The sequence below is a fragment of the Syngnathus acus genome, chromosome 13, assembly GCF_901709675.1.
Source record: "Syngnathus acus chromosome 13, fSynAcu1.2, whole genome shotgun sequence".
Lineage (NCBI taxonomy): Eukaryota > Metazoa > Chordata > Actinopteri > Syngnathiformes > Syngnathidae > Syngnathus > Syngnathus acus.
Window position 1 is genome coordinate 2544840 of NC_051098.1, and position 15733 is coordinate 2560572.

At 40.0% G+C, this 15733-nt stretch overlaps 1 protein-coding gene and 1 long non-coding RNA gene across 8 annotated transcripts in view; one reads left to right on the plus strand and one right to left on the minus strand.

Annotated features, from left to right (window-relative positions):
- Window positions 1–15733, minus strand: part of myo18ab (myosin XVIIIAb) — a 183696-nt gene that overhangs the window by 139041 nt on the left and 28922 nt on the right. For all 7 annotated transcript variants that reach the window (XM_037268375.1, XM_037268374.1, XM_037268371.1 and 4 more), the window contains exons 3-8: window positions 9484–9546; window positions 8398–8475; window positions 5532–5597; window positions 4843–4930; window positions 1879–1985; window positions 928–1104 (exon numbers count right to left, since the gene is read on the minus strand). In XM_037268375.1, the coding sequence (XP_037124270.1) occupies window positions 928–1104; window positions 1879–1985; window positions 4843–4930; window positions 5532–5597; window positions 8398–8475; window positions 9484–9546 (579 nt within the window). The remainder of the gene's footprint in view (window positions 1–927; window positions 1105–1878; window positions 1986–4842; window positions 4931–5531; window positions 5598–8397; window positions 8476–9483; window positions 9547–15733) is intronic.
- LOC119132915 lies at window positions 9624–11937 on the plus strand. The gene is made up of 3 exons (XR_005100001.1): window positions 9624–9640; window positions 10212–10213; window positions 11838–11937. It is a non-coding gene; the product is annotated as an uncharacterized LOC119132915 (long non-coding RNA).

Genomic DNA, 15733 nt, shown 5'->3' on the forward strand with positions numbered 1-15733 from the left:
ACACGCACGACTACAGCCGTTACACAGCGGCACGGCGACTAACGGTCGCCAGCAAATGTTGTCTCGATGACTTGTGTTTGGTTTGTTGTCGAGAGTATTTCATTTATGGTTATTTAGTATAGCGGAACCGTTACGCGCAGTGAGTTCTGTAATGTGTGCCGTTTACTAGTGTTCTGTGACGTCAGAAGTTGAGCGATGACTTAGTACGTGCTGTATTTCTGTCTGTTGCAGAACCACACACACACACACACACACACACACACACACGCACACACACACACCCTACACACCCTTCACACGCTTCATACAATAATCACACACACAAGAATCACATTCACACACTAAAAGACTCACCCATGTACACTACACACACCTGCTCTCACATCCTTACGACCAAACATGTGCCTATACCCTTTTGTCAGTTTGTCTGTATGCCCCTGTAGTGCCTGTTACTTTTTTGCCAATAATTCAGTAAAGCAATCAAAACTGAACCACGTGTTCCCTCCTGTGTTCTGAACGACACCCGGGAGCGAAAAGCGCATAACCATCCGAGCCAACCCCCTATACAGTCCTCAAGCTCCCCTACAGGTATCGGCCTTTGCGCAAGTGTCTCCTCTAAGTTTGACTGCAAACATGAGCAATGGTTATAGGTTGCCACAGAAAGTAGCTCTATCCATGTCAAATGAGTTAAATTTTTTCAGGGCTTTAAATGTTGTATTTAATCTCGGACCTTTTTGCTTTTTAACAATGGCAGCCCTACTAAAAACATTTATAACATGTCATTTTTTAAACGGCGGCCTTGTTTATTAATTAATTAATAGCCCTGCCCTGCATTTTGAAAAAAACGCAACATAAATGCAGCCCATTCATCTTTTAATTTCTTTGGCGATTACTGTAGTCTATGTTTGAGATATATTTGTCAGTTACCTTTTCTGAATACATGGAGGCTGTACTGACAGGGTTAATAACCACCATGTTGGGTCCAGCATAGGAGTGGATGAGGTTTCCTCCATAGCGTTGCCGCAAACAATGCATCACACTGGATTCATTAAGATAGAGCAGCAAAGCCAGATCCTCGGACCGATCGTATGATGGAGGGTTGGCCTGAAACAAGCAGGTTAAGTCAAAAAATAAATATTTCGATCCATGTAAAATATGTGCAACAAGCTATACAAAAAAACAATCATTTTGGAAAAGTTTACATTTCATCCAGAAATGAGAAATGTGTGTATGTTTTTGTTACACCACCTTCATTCATGCTGAAGTCTGTTTAATGACATAAGTGTCTACCTTTCCATTTTAAGCGATCGTCTTACATGACTTGGGAGCTTGTTGCACTGTCGCCAATTTGTGTGATTACAAGAATACTCAATTGTTTTTTAAACTGGCTTTCCCAGACGAGGAAAAGGTCTGTTGTGATTCTCCAAAGTGCCTACCCCAGAATGAGGAACACAGAAGCATGAAGCAGAGAGCCGTTTGAAAAGACCACCTTAACCTTGTACATGTCCTCCTCGTCATTTCATGGACGAAGCACGTCGCTATACTCGCATTGAATTTTGTGCTGAAGTACTCGCCGAGTGAGTGCCACAATAACATCGGATATTGTTTAAATTTGTGTGCGAGACTTTAGTATTTGTCAACCTCTGAAATTATTAAAAGGATCGCCGCAATATTATGGATTTTTAGGACAGTAACCTGTTTGTCAGTAAGCTGGAGTGAGCGCCTGTGGCAAGGAAGACGTTTTGCTCATGATATTGCTTAAAAAGTGCAATATAGAGGGTGTGTGAATGATGAACTGTGATGAATTTTGAACTCGCAAGGGAATACTGGAGAGAGATGAGGCAGTCATCTATTTTTCTCCTTGATTCTTTCACTCACCTTTTCAATATCATCCTCATCCACATCAAGTATTGTCCCATCATGCTCTAGTTGGATTTTCACCTTGCCTTCTTGCAGGGACCCTGGCTCAGCTTTTACCACCGTTGCTGCGCATAGAGCAAAGACGACAATAGTTTCACATTAGCCAGCATACATTTGTGTCAGTCATACACTTGAGATGTTACCAACAGGCAGGGAGCTACATGATAATGAAATGAACAGAAATCGGGGAAGGAGAAGAAAAAAAAAAAGAGGAGAAGGAGGAGCAGTAGAAGCATCATAAGGAGAAGCAAGAGAGGGACAAGGAGAAGGAAAAGGAGGAGGAGGAGAAGTTATTAACCGTACCAGGTAATGCTGAGATTTTTTTCACCAGCAAATATGACGCGTATAAAACTGCATATTTAAAATTAATCCAAGAGAATTGGACTGTATGCAGACGACGAAGGGGGGCAAAAAAAAGCCATTAAGTGAGGCATGGTGTAAGTACATTTCAGTTTATCACGCATGATCATTTATTTTCATTGCTGCTCTATACATGACTAATGTGCAAAGATTGTAGAGCAATGCTAAATAAAGCTTCAACATACTGTACATTATAGATGCATGTAACTAGTATATTCACCTAAAATGCATTATACAATGATGTGATAATACTGATGACTGTAATAATCTTTGTTCATACCCTTTCATCTCTAACAGCCTTAAAACAATCATTAAATCATATCAACATTTTATCATTTTTGCCACGTTGGACTTTTCAGTAGTAACATTTGATCACTTCATGAGGCACCCCTAAATAAGCAATCAACCTTAAACACCCAGAAATACTTTTGTCCAAACAATGCTGTACACATCTAGTTAGTGTGAAGGCGAAGGCCTTCACACTTGTGTTATTCTACTCCATTCACTTTATTCTTCTTCTTCTATTTTATTCTCCTCACTTTTTTGTCCTTCTACTACTTCCGCATAATTCAACCGATTCACTCCATTCCACTTTTGACGTCTTCCAAATATTCATGACATAAGCGCTTGCATTTTCTCATTCCAAAACTTTTCCGTTTTCGCAAAATTCGCAAATTTACGACAAATCTTTCCCCATTCATTCTTAATGGCACATTCAACATTTCACATTTGTCGTTCCAGTTTGAAATTCACATCATTCAGCACATTCAAATCACATTCGGAAAGATTCTTGACATTCCCAAAATTGCCAAATTCAAAAAATTCACGTTTTCACGTTTCCGCAAAATATTCGCAAAATTTCACAAAATTTTGTTTTTCACCTCTAATTTCAACATTTTTCAACCGATTCAACCCGTTCCAACTCTCAAATGTTCATCTTTTGCTTACCATATTCACCCCCTTCACCCAACTTCCACTATACTTACCCAGTTCATCCCTTCTCCCCTACTTCCACAGTGTGTTGGCCATCTTGGATTGACCCAGAAGTGCCCCAAAATGAACACGAAGTGAACCGGAAGTGCCCCAAAACAAACAGGAAGGGCCCGAAATGAACAGGAAGTGCCCCAACATGAACAGGAAGTGAACCGGAAGTTCCCCAAAGCAAACCGGAAGTGACTTAAATTGAACCAGAACTGCCCCAAATCTAACCGGAAGTGACCTAAATTAAACTGGAAGTGCCCAAAATCTAACCGGAAGTGACCTAAATTAAACCCGAAGTGACCCAAACAAACCGGATATGACCGAAATTAAACCTAAAGTGACACAAATAAACCAGGAGTGACCTCAGCTAAACCGGAAGTGGCCCAAATAAACCGGAAGTGACCTTAATTCAACCAGAAGTGCACTAAATAAAACCAGAAGTGACCTAAATTAAACATTTGCTCTAACTTTTACAATTTTTTTTTTAAATTCCCATTTATTCTCTATGGGGAATTCAACATTTGCTCTAACTTTTACAATTTTTGTCCGATTCAACCCGTTTCAACTTTAGAATTCCAAAGTGAACCTTTTAAACCCGTAGTTTTCATTTCGTTCCAAATTTCAAAATATTTTGGCGCAATTTTTTTTTTTTTAAATTCCCATTCATTCTCTATGGGGCATTCAACATTTGCTGTAACTTCTACATTTTTCAACCGATTCAACCCATTTCAACTTTAAACTGTTCATCTTTTGCCTACGTATTTCCCTTCTAATTTCTACATTTTTTGACTGATTCAACCAGTTCCAACTCTCAAATGTTCATCTTTTGCCTACCTATTCCACAACTTCCCACTTACCAAAAATTCCAAATTTTCAATTTTGAAATTCAATCCAAATTCTCAAAAATGTCTACATTTTTCAACTAATTCAACCCGTTCCAACTTTAAACTTAGCTATCCCCAAATATTTATTCAACCTCTTCGCCTTCACACGCAATTTCTCCATAAATTGCTTTTTCTAGTTACATAGTAGACTTCCAAAAAGTAATTGAGCGTTATCGTCATCGTCCTCCTGTGCACTAAACCCATCAGTATCTACTGGCAACATTTCAGCGAAAGTTCCCGTTTGCTCACATTAAGACAGTTTTTCTAAAAGATTTCCCGCCGCTCATCATCTAAGATGCCCACTGAACCACACAACTGGCTGATAAGACGAGCACCACCTCGGACAGGTTCTTGGTTTACTGTGACATTTTCGGTAATTTCAGTGGTCAGATGTGACGAGACTATCAGTAAATGTGTGACATGAAGCTTGTTAGTAAAAATCCATAATCACGTCACATTCAAAGCCGTGGGTTCAAAGTGAGGGGAAAAAATTGGCGTCTTGTCGTCCAGACGTTATGGCGATGTCTCAATAATCCAGGTCTTTCACAAAGGCTTGTGGGAAATTACTGTTATTTCATCGTGCCACATGGAGCCCAGATGCTTACGCGTCATTGCTACCCACAAGTAGGAGGATGTCATGAATCAGGATCATCTTGTAATGGTTCAAACCAGGACATGCAAAGCAGTGTTAACTTACCCAGGGAAAAGCCCTCCTTATGGACCAGCCAGACCTTCTCAGAGCCATACCAAGCCCGCTCTGCTGCTATCTGCTCCTCCGTCTTTACCTAAGTGACAAAGAGACAATAAGTGACCAAGGCACCATGGAGATGACTTTAAGTCAGCCTGGTGTCTTTCCAGTTCCACACCAGCCCGAACAGAAGGTGGATCATGCAGTGAAAAATAGACTGAAGAAAGTCCATTGAGCAATACATGCTCTTTCAAAGTCATATCTATAAGTGTGGAAAGCACATCAACACACCTCCATCCATCAATTATCAACGGGCAAAAACACAATGAAAAAATAAGCAAAGCTTTTATCTTTCAAAAGGAGACACATTATTACAAATGATTTTCACAGTGTAAAACAACTCCCTGGTGTCTAAATAAAATGTTCAACATTCTTCTGTCAAATTGCAAAGAAATTCTTTGTTGTTTATTTCAAATTTCATGAGTGAGGAGGCACGTCAGAAGCAGTGCTGTTTGTTAGTAAGAAATTGAAATTTTCCATAATATGTCCCCTTTAAGCTAGGCATAATTATTGACAACAAAAAGGTGACTCGGAAAAATTACACTCAGCAGGCAAAACGGGTGACTGTAACACAGCACTAAACAGTGATTTGTGATTTTTGTGTGGAGCTATAAACTCAGGTATCGTGCAGATCAGACCTGGGACTGCTTAGAAGCAGCATGAGATGACTGAAGGAGGGCTACAGAGTCCTCTTCCACTGATTCCTTTTGGCCAGCAAAAAGGAGGTTAGAGTTCACATATGAGCAAAGAAAACATGGGAACATGTGAAATAGAAACAATACAGAGTAGTTTTTAAATACCGTATTTTCCGCCCTAAAAGGCGCACCGGATTATAAGGCGCACCTTCAATGAACGGCCCATTTTAAAACTTTGTCCATATATAAGGCGCACCGGATTATAAGGCACATAAAATAGAAGCTATACTGCAACAAACTGAGGTTGACTAGGGTTGCGGTATGCATCCACTAGCCAATAACCAACGAGCCCTCTGTAAACAATCGCGTTTCTCAAACGATCTCCTATAAAATGATCGGAACTGACTAAAGTTCGATCTAACGCATTGGTACTACTTACCTATGTTTCCCTTCCATATCGATCCGTAGATTTACTCGAAACATTAACAGAGCAGCCTATTTTCACATGAAATAGCCTGGTCCGTATAGCAGCTATCGCCATAGCATTAGCCATCCGCAAAGTCCCACGAGCCTCAGCTCGCAATCTCCCATGAGCCTCAGCAAAGTGTAAACAATCGCGTTTCTCAAACGATCTCCTATAAAATGATCGGAACTGACTAAAGTTCGATCTAACGCATTGGTACTACTTACCTATGTTTCCCTTCCATATCGATCCGTAGATTTACTCGAAACATTAACTAAGCAGCCTATTTTGACATGAAATAGCCTGGTACGTATAGCAGCTATCGTCATAGCATTAGCCATCCGCAAAGTCCCACGAGCCTCAGCTCGCAATCTCCCATGAGCCTCAGCAAAGTGTAAACAATCGCGTTTCTCAAACGATCTCCTATAAAATGATCGGAACTGACTAAAGTTCGATCTAACGCATTGGTACTACTTACCTATGTTTCCCTTCCATATCGATCCGTAGATTTACTCGAAACATTAACAGAGCAGCCTATTTTGACATGAAATAGCCTGGTACGTATAGCAGCTATCGCCATAGCATTAGCCATCCGCAAAGTCCCACGAGCCTCAGCTCGCAATCTCCCATGAGCCTCAGCAAAGTGTAAACAATCGCGTTTCTCAAACGATCTCCTATAAAATGATCGGAACTGACTAAAGTTCGATCTAACGCATTGGTACTACTTACCTATGTTTCCCTTCCATATCGATCCGTAGATTTACTCGAAACATTAACTGAGCAGCCTATTTTGACATGAAATAGCCTGGTACGTATAGCAGCTATCGTCATAGCATTAGCCATCCGCAAAGTCCCACGAGCCTCAGCTCGCAATCTCCCATGAGCCTCAGCAAAGTGTAAACAATCGCGTTTCTCAAACGATCTCCTATAAAATGATCGGAACTGACTAAAGTTCGATCTAACGCATTGGTACTACTTACCTATGTTTCCCTTCCATATCGATCCGTAGATTTACTCGAAACATTAACAGAGCAGCCTATTTTGACATGAAATAGCCTGGTACGTATAGCAGCTATCGTCATAGCATTAGCCATCCGCAAAGTCCCACGAGCCTCAGCTCGCAATCTCCCATGAGCCTCAGCAAAGTGTAAACAATCGCGTTTCTCAAACGATCTCCTATAAAATGATCGGAACTGACTAAAGTTCGATCTAACACATTGGTACTGCTTACCTATGTTTCCCTTCCATATCAATCCGTAAATTTACTCGAAACATTAACGGAGCAGCCTATTTTGAAATGAAATAGCCTCGCGGGTACAACAGCTATTCGGTGACGCCCCCTGACTACAGTTACCGTAATGTTGGGAAGCGATGCGACCTTGTAATTTACTAGTCGTACTAAAACGTACTGAAACATTTTGGCAGAGCACTGTGTACAACCAGTATGGATCAACAAATTCATCAATTGATCCATATATAAGGCGCACTGGACTATAAGGCGCACTGTCGGCTTTTGAGAAAATTTTAGGTTTTTAGGTGCGCCTTTTAGGGCGGAAAATACGGTATTTAAAATATTGTTACCAAATTACATTGGACATAGTAATTTGAACTATGAGCCACTAACTGGTCTAAAATCCCCTTTTGAAGTAATATTTGTGTATTCAAATACAGAACAATATTGTAGTGTAGGAAAATTACAGTCAGAACTGAGAGACGAATATAGTACATGCATCATATGTGAGTATTATTCATCTATTTTCATAGATACAAGATGCAAGTATCTCCTGTCAGCTAATCAGTTGACTGGGAGCAGTTACACCATGTTATCACAAAAAGAAAGCTCATGCCAAAGGATCATTATAGAAAATCATGACTATTTTAACAACCCATTATGGGAATTTTTTTTATCTGCTTAATAAATTGACCACTAAAATACGCATGAAAAAAAATTGGGCCACAATACCCAATCCAATGTCCAATCAGCCCATAAATAGAGAGAGTAAAAATACACTAATCCCTCGCTACATCGTGGTTCATTTATCGCGGCTTCAGTACATCGCGGATCTTTAAAAAATAAAATAAAATTAATACAAAATTCAAGAATACAGAATAAAAATTCTAAATTGAGGAATTATGGCACAAAAGTTGCCCGCACGCCAGCAGAAGGCAGGGAGTGCCCACACAATTACAGTACGTACACTTATAAAAATGGTTGTTATAATAAGAGTTCTAAAAACATATTTAGTGTTGTACCTTGACATATAAAAAATATAAGAAAAGAGTTCTAAAACATATTTACAGTACATACACTTGTACCTTGTTATAAAAAGTTGTTATCATAATAAGAGTTCTAAGAGTACAAATTCCTGTAAGGTGGCCCAAAGGAAAGTTGGACAGTTCTGATACCTGGAGGGGCTTATGGGGCAGTGAGGCTACAAGAGCAGTAGATTGGACAGTAGACGCAACACTGACTGGCGGCTCCACCTTAACCGCAGCAGCCACAGAGAGACAATTGCAGCCAATGTGAGCAATGTGTGTATTCCATTGAGAGGGAGAAAGAAAGAGAAGAGGAAAAAAAATACAAGGTCACTATGAAACATTGGATCAAGACAATGCAAAAAGAAAACAAGTGAAAATTGTGCAAATGACAAGTCTTAGTGACAATTCTTTACGGTCATAAAAACTAACTAGCACTTGTCAAATTGGGATCTGTAATTATAATAATGTAAGAGTTCAGAGAATAGTTGCTGAAAACAAACTGCTGAAACTTGGCCCAACCCTTAGCATTCACTATTAGACGTACGAAAACTACAATAGATATGACGACGTCATAGAAAAAACTCAAGAGGTGTTTTTGATGACAAAATGTCACTACAAACTACACCCACAAAATAACTCATTTTAAAGCCGGAAATGGATGATCATACAATGTGTAGACTTTGTACATCCACAGTCAAAAAACCTTGCGTGACCACCTGTTGCTTATTCTTAATAGGTACAAATCTAATGCCCTTGACAGTTTATACTTTTCCTTAAGCGTTTCAACTTTGAGAAGACAAGCAAAGGTGAGAATTTAGTAATTAACTGAACTACAAGGCAACAGGACAGATGGACAGGGGGCTGAAGTAAAGACTGAGTGATATAGTCAAAGGGGATCGACCACATCACACTACAACGACGGGCAGGAGAGTGACAGGCGCTCTGCCTTCACTTTCCTTTGCTGTGTTTCTTTTTAAATACAATAGTAATACGCATATGAGGAATGGCAACCACGGGTTAATTTGCAGTGCAAGTTAAGTTGCCATATTCGTTGATGATGTCAGATCACAGACCAGCAATACCTTCGCTATGACAACCAAGGGAGTTCATGTTGGTTATTTAGTTTGTTTTTTTCTTCTTTCACGAGAACAATGCATACATCACAATAAAACAACTCCCCAGAAAGCAAAATGCACACTTCGCACAATGCAAACGGACAGTGCGGACATTTACAGGTGCACTGAAGATCCTCATTAGCCGTTTTTGAGCCTCCTCAGTGGGACTGATCAGTGTTACCTACAGGCCAAACAGAATTACATTCACTCCAAAGGCACTAATGCAAAAATTACAAAAAGTATAGAATGGCAGACAACTCAGGGCAAGTAATACCGTAAATTCCGGACTATAAGCCACGACTTTTTTCCAAAATTTTGAACCCTGCGGCTTATAGTCAGGTGCGGCTTATATAAGGATTTTTTCGTGATTTTTGTGATGACTTGATCACTTTTATACACTGCGGTATCTTGAAGAAAAAAACAACAACAAAAATACTATTTTGAAACACTACTATGGCTGCTGCTTATTCTGGCTGTGTTGCTTGTGACTATTATGAGCTTTAGTAGGAATGCACGCTAGGTGACCTGCGTCAAAGGGCTCTAAACCCTTTCTCTTACTCTGCCATGTGACTCAGAGATTACACAAAGAAGTGGCGCTGTTTGGACCATCTGCATTGTATTAAAACCCAATCAATCAGCATTTAAATTCAATTCTTCTGACATTTTGCTCACCAAAAACAAGTTGTAATGAACGTGAACTTTTAATGCATTTTATTCAGAAGGTTACTTTGAACCCCGAGGCTTAAATGGCGGCGCGGCGTATTTATGGATTTTTACGGCCTCCAGGGGGCGCTCTAGCAGGAAGCAAGAGCGAGACAGACAAGAAGAGATAATGCGCCGAAGAAGACGTTCTAGTTTGTGTTTTGAACATTTCGCGCATCACGCACACACCCTCATCATGGAAAACACACGAAGAAATGCATTTGATGCAGCTTTTAAGTTAAAAGCAATCGATTTGGCTGTCAAAGAGGGAAATAGAGCTTAAATGGCGGCGCGGCGCGTCGTATTTATGGATTTTTACGGCCTCCGGGGCGCTCTAGCAGGAAGCAAGAGCGAGACAGACGAAGAAGAGATAATGCGCCGAAGAAGACGTGCTAGTTTGTGTTTTGATAGGCGTATAATTCACACGAAGAAGAGACAGAACGAGATCAAGACGGACATTACTGAAAGGGAGCTTTTATACACAAACCGTCATTATGGGGGACAAAAGAAATGCATATGATGCCGCTTTTAAGCTAAAGGCAGTCGATGTTGATGACGTGTTGCGTCACCCTTTATTTCGTGGTCCCGTCTACTCTGGAGCTATACGTGTCGCTCGCTAGTTTAATGTAATTTAGCGCTTCGTGCATGAATAAAATTAGCATGAACAGACCCTCATCACACTCGAAGAAATGCATAAAAGCGACGACGAAAGAGAGACTGAGAAAGTGTGAGGCGAAGGATATCTAACGCTATTCCAATCGGACGCTGAGGAGGAAGACTTGGATGGTTTCAGTGCACAGGAGGAAGATGAAGACGATGAAGCTCTTTTTCTACTTTTACTGGTATGTTTTTTAACGAGCCCTGTTGGTGCTGTACTACCGTATTGCTGCTGTGTTACCGCCGCGTCTCAGTGACTTTTACCGGGTATGTTTTTTTTAATCCAGCCCTATTAGTCTTGTGTTACTTCCGTGTTGCTGCGGTATTACTGCCGCGTCACGGGCAGTGTTTGGAAAGAAATGTTAAGGTATGTTATTAAAACTTTAAAAAAGCTTTCTGTGTCCAGTCTTTCTTTGTTAATAACTCGCGTGCACACTTCCGTGTTGCTGCTGTGTTACCGCCGCGTCTCAGTGACTTTTACCGGGTATGTTTTTTTTAATCCAGCCCTATTAGTCTTGTGTTACTTCCGTGTTGCTGCGGTATTACTGCCGCGTCACGGGCAGTGTTTGGAAAGAAATGTTAAGGTATGTTATTAAAACTTTAAAAAAGCTTTCTGTGTCCAGTCTTTCTTTGTTAATAACTCGCGTGCACACTTCCGTGTTGCTGCTGTGTTACCGCCGCGTCTCAGTGACTTTTACCGGGTATGTTTTTTTTAATCCAGCCCTATTAGTCTTGTGTTACTTCCGTGTTGCTGCGGTATTACTGCCGCGTCACGGGCAGTGTTTGGAAAGAAATGTTAAGGTATGTTATTAAAACTTTAAAAAAGCTTTCTGTGTCCAGTCTTTTTTTGTTAATAACTCGCGTGCACACTTCCGTGTTGCTGCGGTACTACTGCTGCGTCACAGGCAATGTTTAGAAAGACATGTTAAAGTATGTTATTAAAACTTTAAAAAGGCTTTCTGTGAACGGTCTTTCTTTGTAAAAAACGCGTGTGCACGTGCGGCTTATAGTCCGGTGCGGCTTATATAAGAAAAAAACTAAAATATCCCCCAATTTTAGCTGGTGCGGCTTATAGTCCGGTGCGGCTTATAGTCCGGAATTTACGGTAATCAGCTTATGTGTCAATCAGCTGGTAGGAACAAAGACCACGTTGATTTTATACAGATGAAAGTGTCTCCAAAAACATCACCAAATGTACTAGGTTGAAAGTGAATTATTAAACTTTGTCAAGAATTTGGATTTAGTTGAGTGTTTGCATGAAATGTGTAATTTTTATTTTAATGCCTTGTGCTTTTTTATCCTCTTTGATTTGTTGTTTCGCTTTTGTTGTTAACTTAAGTTTTGTTGCTTTTATGTAGCACAAAATATTTTTATGAAAAGTGCAAGACAAAATGTGTGATGTATTCTTCTTCTCTCCGGTCATTTTTAATGTTTTTATTTTTATTTTAAGTGTATATGCTATTTTATGTTGTACGGCGACCTTGAGTGCCTTGAAAGGCGCCTTATAAATAAAATGTATTATTATTATTATTATCATTATCATTATTATTATTACTCATGAAATGTGATCTGTTCTAATTTAAGTCCCAACAACAAACACTGTCTGCTTAAATTAATGCCACAAAACATTTACGGTACGTTTTCAAGTTTTTATCGAACACACGGTGTAAAAAGTCACAGTGCACGGTGGAAAACGAACATGAACCGCAAATTGGTCCAGAATTCCTTCCGACCATTGTCCAATGCAACAATTTTTTCGCTTTAGTCATGTAAGGTTTACATAGAAATAAATGGGCTAAAAACAGGTAAAGTTTCCTAAAAAAAAAAAAAAAAAAAGATTCATCATTCAAAATGGGTATAGACAAGGAGTGCTTGCACAAAATAGCTATAACGGACCGGCATAGCTGAAACTATCTTGAAATCTACTCGGTACCAGATCAGAAAAGGAATTGGTGGTAGGAAGCATTAGTAATTGAAGCCGTACCTCTATTAGTCAGACCTAGAATATGTCATCCATGCTTATATTTTATCCAGGTTTGATTACTGCAATGCACTGTACACTGATTGGAGAGCAAGAAATCTGCACATAGATGTTTAACGTCAACAATTCACACAAGCTCATTACACCAGTACTTGCTGTTCTTTAAAGGCTACCTGTGAGTTTCGGAATTGATTCGATACTTCAAACAAGCACCAAGTCACAACTGAAGCTGACTGCAGCTGAGGCCTGGCAAAGTATCTTCAGGGAGCTCAGGTTATTGACTGCAAAAGTTCCAAGTTTTAAAGAATTATGCAGGTTTTAGAAATTCAGGAGTTATCACTGCAAGAGGAACCCCAAATTTTTCTTTTAACAATGTTCTGTGCATCCCAACGTGTCAAAACACAGTGTTCTGATTAATGTTTCAATTGTAGAATATGAACTTAACAGGCAAAAGCCACCAGTTTTTATCCATCTCAGGGGGTGGCCATTTTACTATTTGCTGTCGACTGAAAATGTCATCACAGTAGCCAGGTCTCAGGTCACACCCAATCATGGCTCAGCTTCAGAAATCCAGTGAGCTGTGATGGGTTCTGACCAGAGGCTGGTAACCATGATCTCATTTTCAGTCAACAGCAAGTGGCAAAATGGCCGCCCCTGAGATGGATAAAAATGGGTGAATTTTGCCACTTACCTCATTCTACAAACACAATATAAATCAGACGGCCGTAATTAGACAAGAGGAGGCACATCAACATATTGTAAAAATATATTGGGGTTTACTTCCCCTTTAAAATTGTAATTTTCTATTTTTATTTTCTATTCTGAAGATCATCGTAATAAAACAATACCTCTTGTTTTCCGACAGCTGGCTGATGAGTGGGACTGACTTCTGGTGCAGAAGGCATAGGGCGAGAGCTGATACTTTGATGAGGATGGTTCACTTCAGGATGCTGATTGCTTGAGACATGATGACATGATGGATGAAGTGAGGTCTTTTTTGGAACTGCTGCAATTTCTGCATTCGTAGAGATGGATTTTTTAGAAGCTGTTGGTCTAGTAACAGGTATAAAGCCTGGAGGTGGACGCAAAGACGTAGGCTTGGGTGCTGGGATGAAGCCAAAGACCTGTGGCAAAGATGTCGGTCTGGAATGGGAGGACTTGGTAAAATGTGGCGATGGAATTGATTTATTTGAAGGTGCGCCTTTTTCAGTCACAGGGATTACCGGTGATTGTACAGGAGGACATAAATTGTCCTCTTGAGACTTTTGGGAGACTGTATCCTCTTTCATCTCTTTGTTGGCCTCAACTTGCTTTTTCTCCTTATTATCAATTTTATTATCCAGTTCTTTTGTTTCTGCATGGTCACCTTTACGTATTCTCGATCGAGGTTCTCTTGTCCTGCCTCTCATCATCAAGTCGGTTGATCCTCGGGAAATGTCTTCTTTGTCTTCTGTTTTGATTGTTTCGTGTTTAAAAGAGAATGCAGACATCAGCGGGCCCTTGGACACAGAAGTTGGAGCAGTACCATTTCTGGTTACTTCTGGAATTTCTGATGCATGTGTTGGTGCAGTTGTTTCTTCTACCTCCGAGGGCAGGACTTTCCTTACAACACGACGTACTACTTTCACTACTTTCTTGCGAGTCAGACCTTGATCATCTGTAGAGTCCGGCAAGCTCTCACATGGTGCAACATAATTTTGTTCTCGCTTACCATTTGTAATCAGGTTTGGGGACACAGAATTATGTCTTGCTTCAGGTCTCCTGAACCGCTCTGCCATCTTTGATGATGGTGACGATGATGGCTCAGGGCTTTTGAAACGTTCTGGCACTTTAACAGGTGTTCTGACTCTAGGTGGCGAGGGACTCCTGACTCGACCAACCACGTCTGAAGATGCAACAGCTGGGGGGCTCAATGCCCGGTATATCCCCCTTCCAGGGTCAAGAGCAGGAACAGACTTGGCTCGGTTGGACAGCCCATCACTAGTATCTGACTACTCACAGAGACGAAAAAGGGGAGAAGGAAGATCCAGTATGATGTAGTAATCATACAATGTCAATCATCCATTTTACTTTAAAAGAGAAAATTTGATGCTAAATTATTATTATTATTATTATTATTATTATTATTATTATTATTGTTACTGGTGATCAATCTTAAATCATAAACCTAACACACACCTTGCTTGACTACTAATGTATCTTACTATCAAAAGAAAATCACTCACATTTTTGCTGTCTGGCTTGTTTTCCTCTTTGACCTAAATATTTCAATACAAATGACAGCATATAAAAGTGTTTCTACTTGACATAAAGCATTGTCCACCAACCCATGCAAACCACAAAACGTGCATCATCTTGATTGTTCTTCAAGAGAACTCAGGCAATTTTTATCACCCAAACTTATTTGTGCACTACTGAAACACAATTAACTATAAATAAATGAATAAAATAAGCATAGACTCTAGAAATCTCTGACTGTCTGACACACAGTGGCGAAATGTGACAGTGTGTTAATTCAAAACGCCATGCTTGGTTAGGTTCATTTGCAAAATTTCCAAGCGAGACTTCCCTTTTGCTCCCAGAAGGAAAAACGAGATGAGAATGCCATCTTGGCTGATCTGCTGTCATGGGCTGTGGGGTTAGGAAGAATGTGAGAATTAAACTAAATGAGTATCTCTGCAACACATAATTGATTTTATCCCTGACAAAAAAAACATTAGCGCACAATTATTGAACACCTCGACGTTCCCAAAGTGAGTGATGCCTTTAGAATGGGTGGCACTGCAATGCTGGCAAGTGAAATTAAACAATACTCAGCAATTGTTGTTGACTGTAACTAACTACTTAACTACCTAACTTCCTAACTAGACAAATAAATGGTGCAAGCAATGACCACTCACACAGTAGGACATCTCAACCATCCATCAAAATACTCATTCAATGTACCAAACAGCAATGTTCTGATGAAGAAAGTTTGCATTTAAATATAGAATGATCTATTTCTGTTGCACTTTGTGCTAGAATTTTA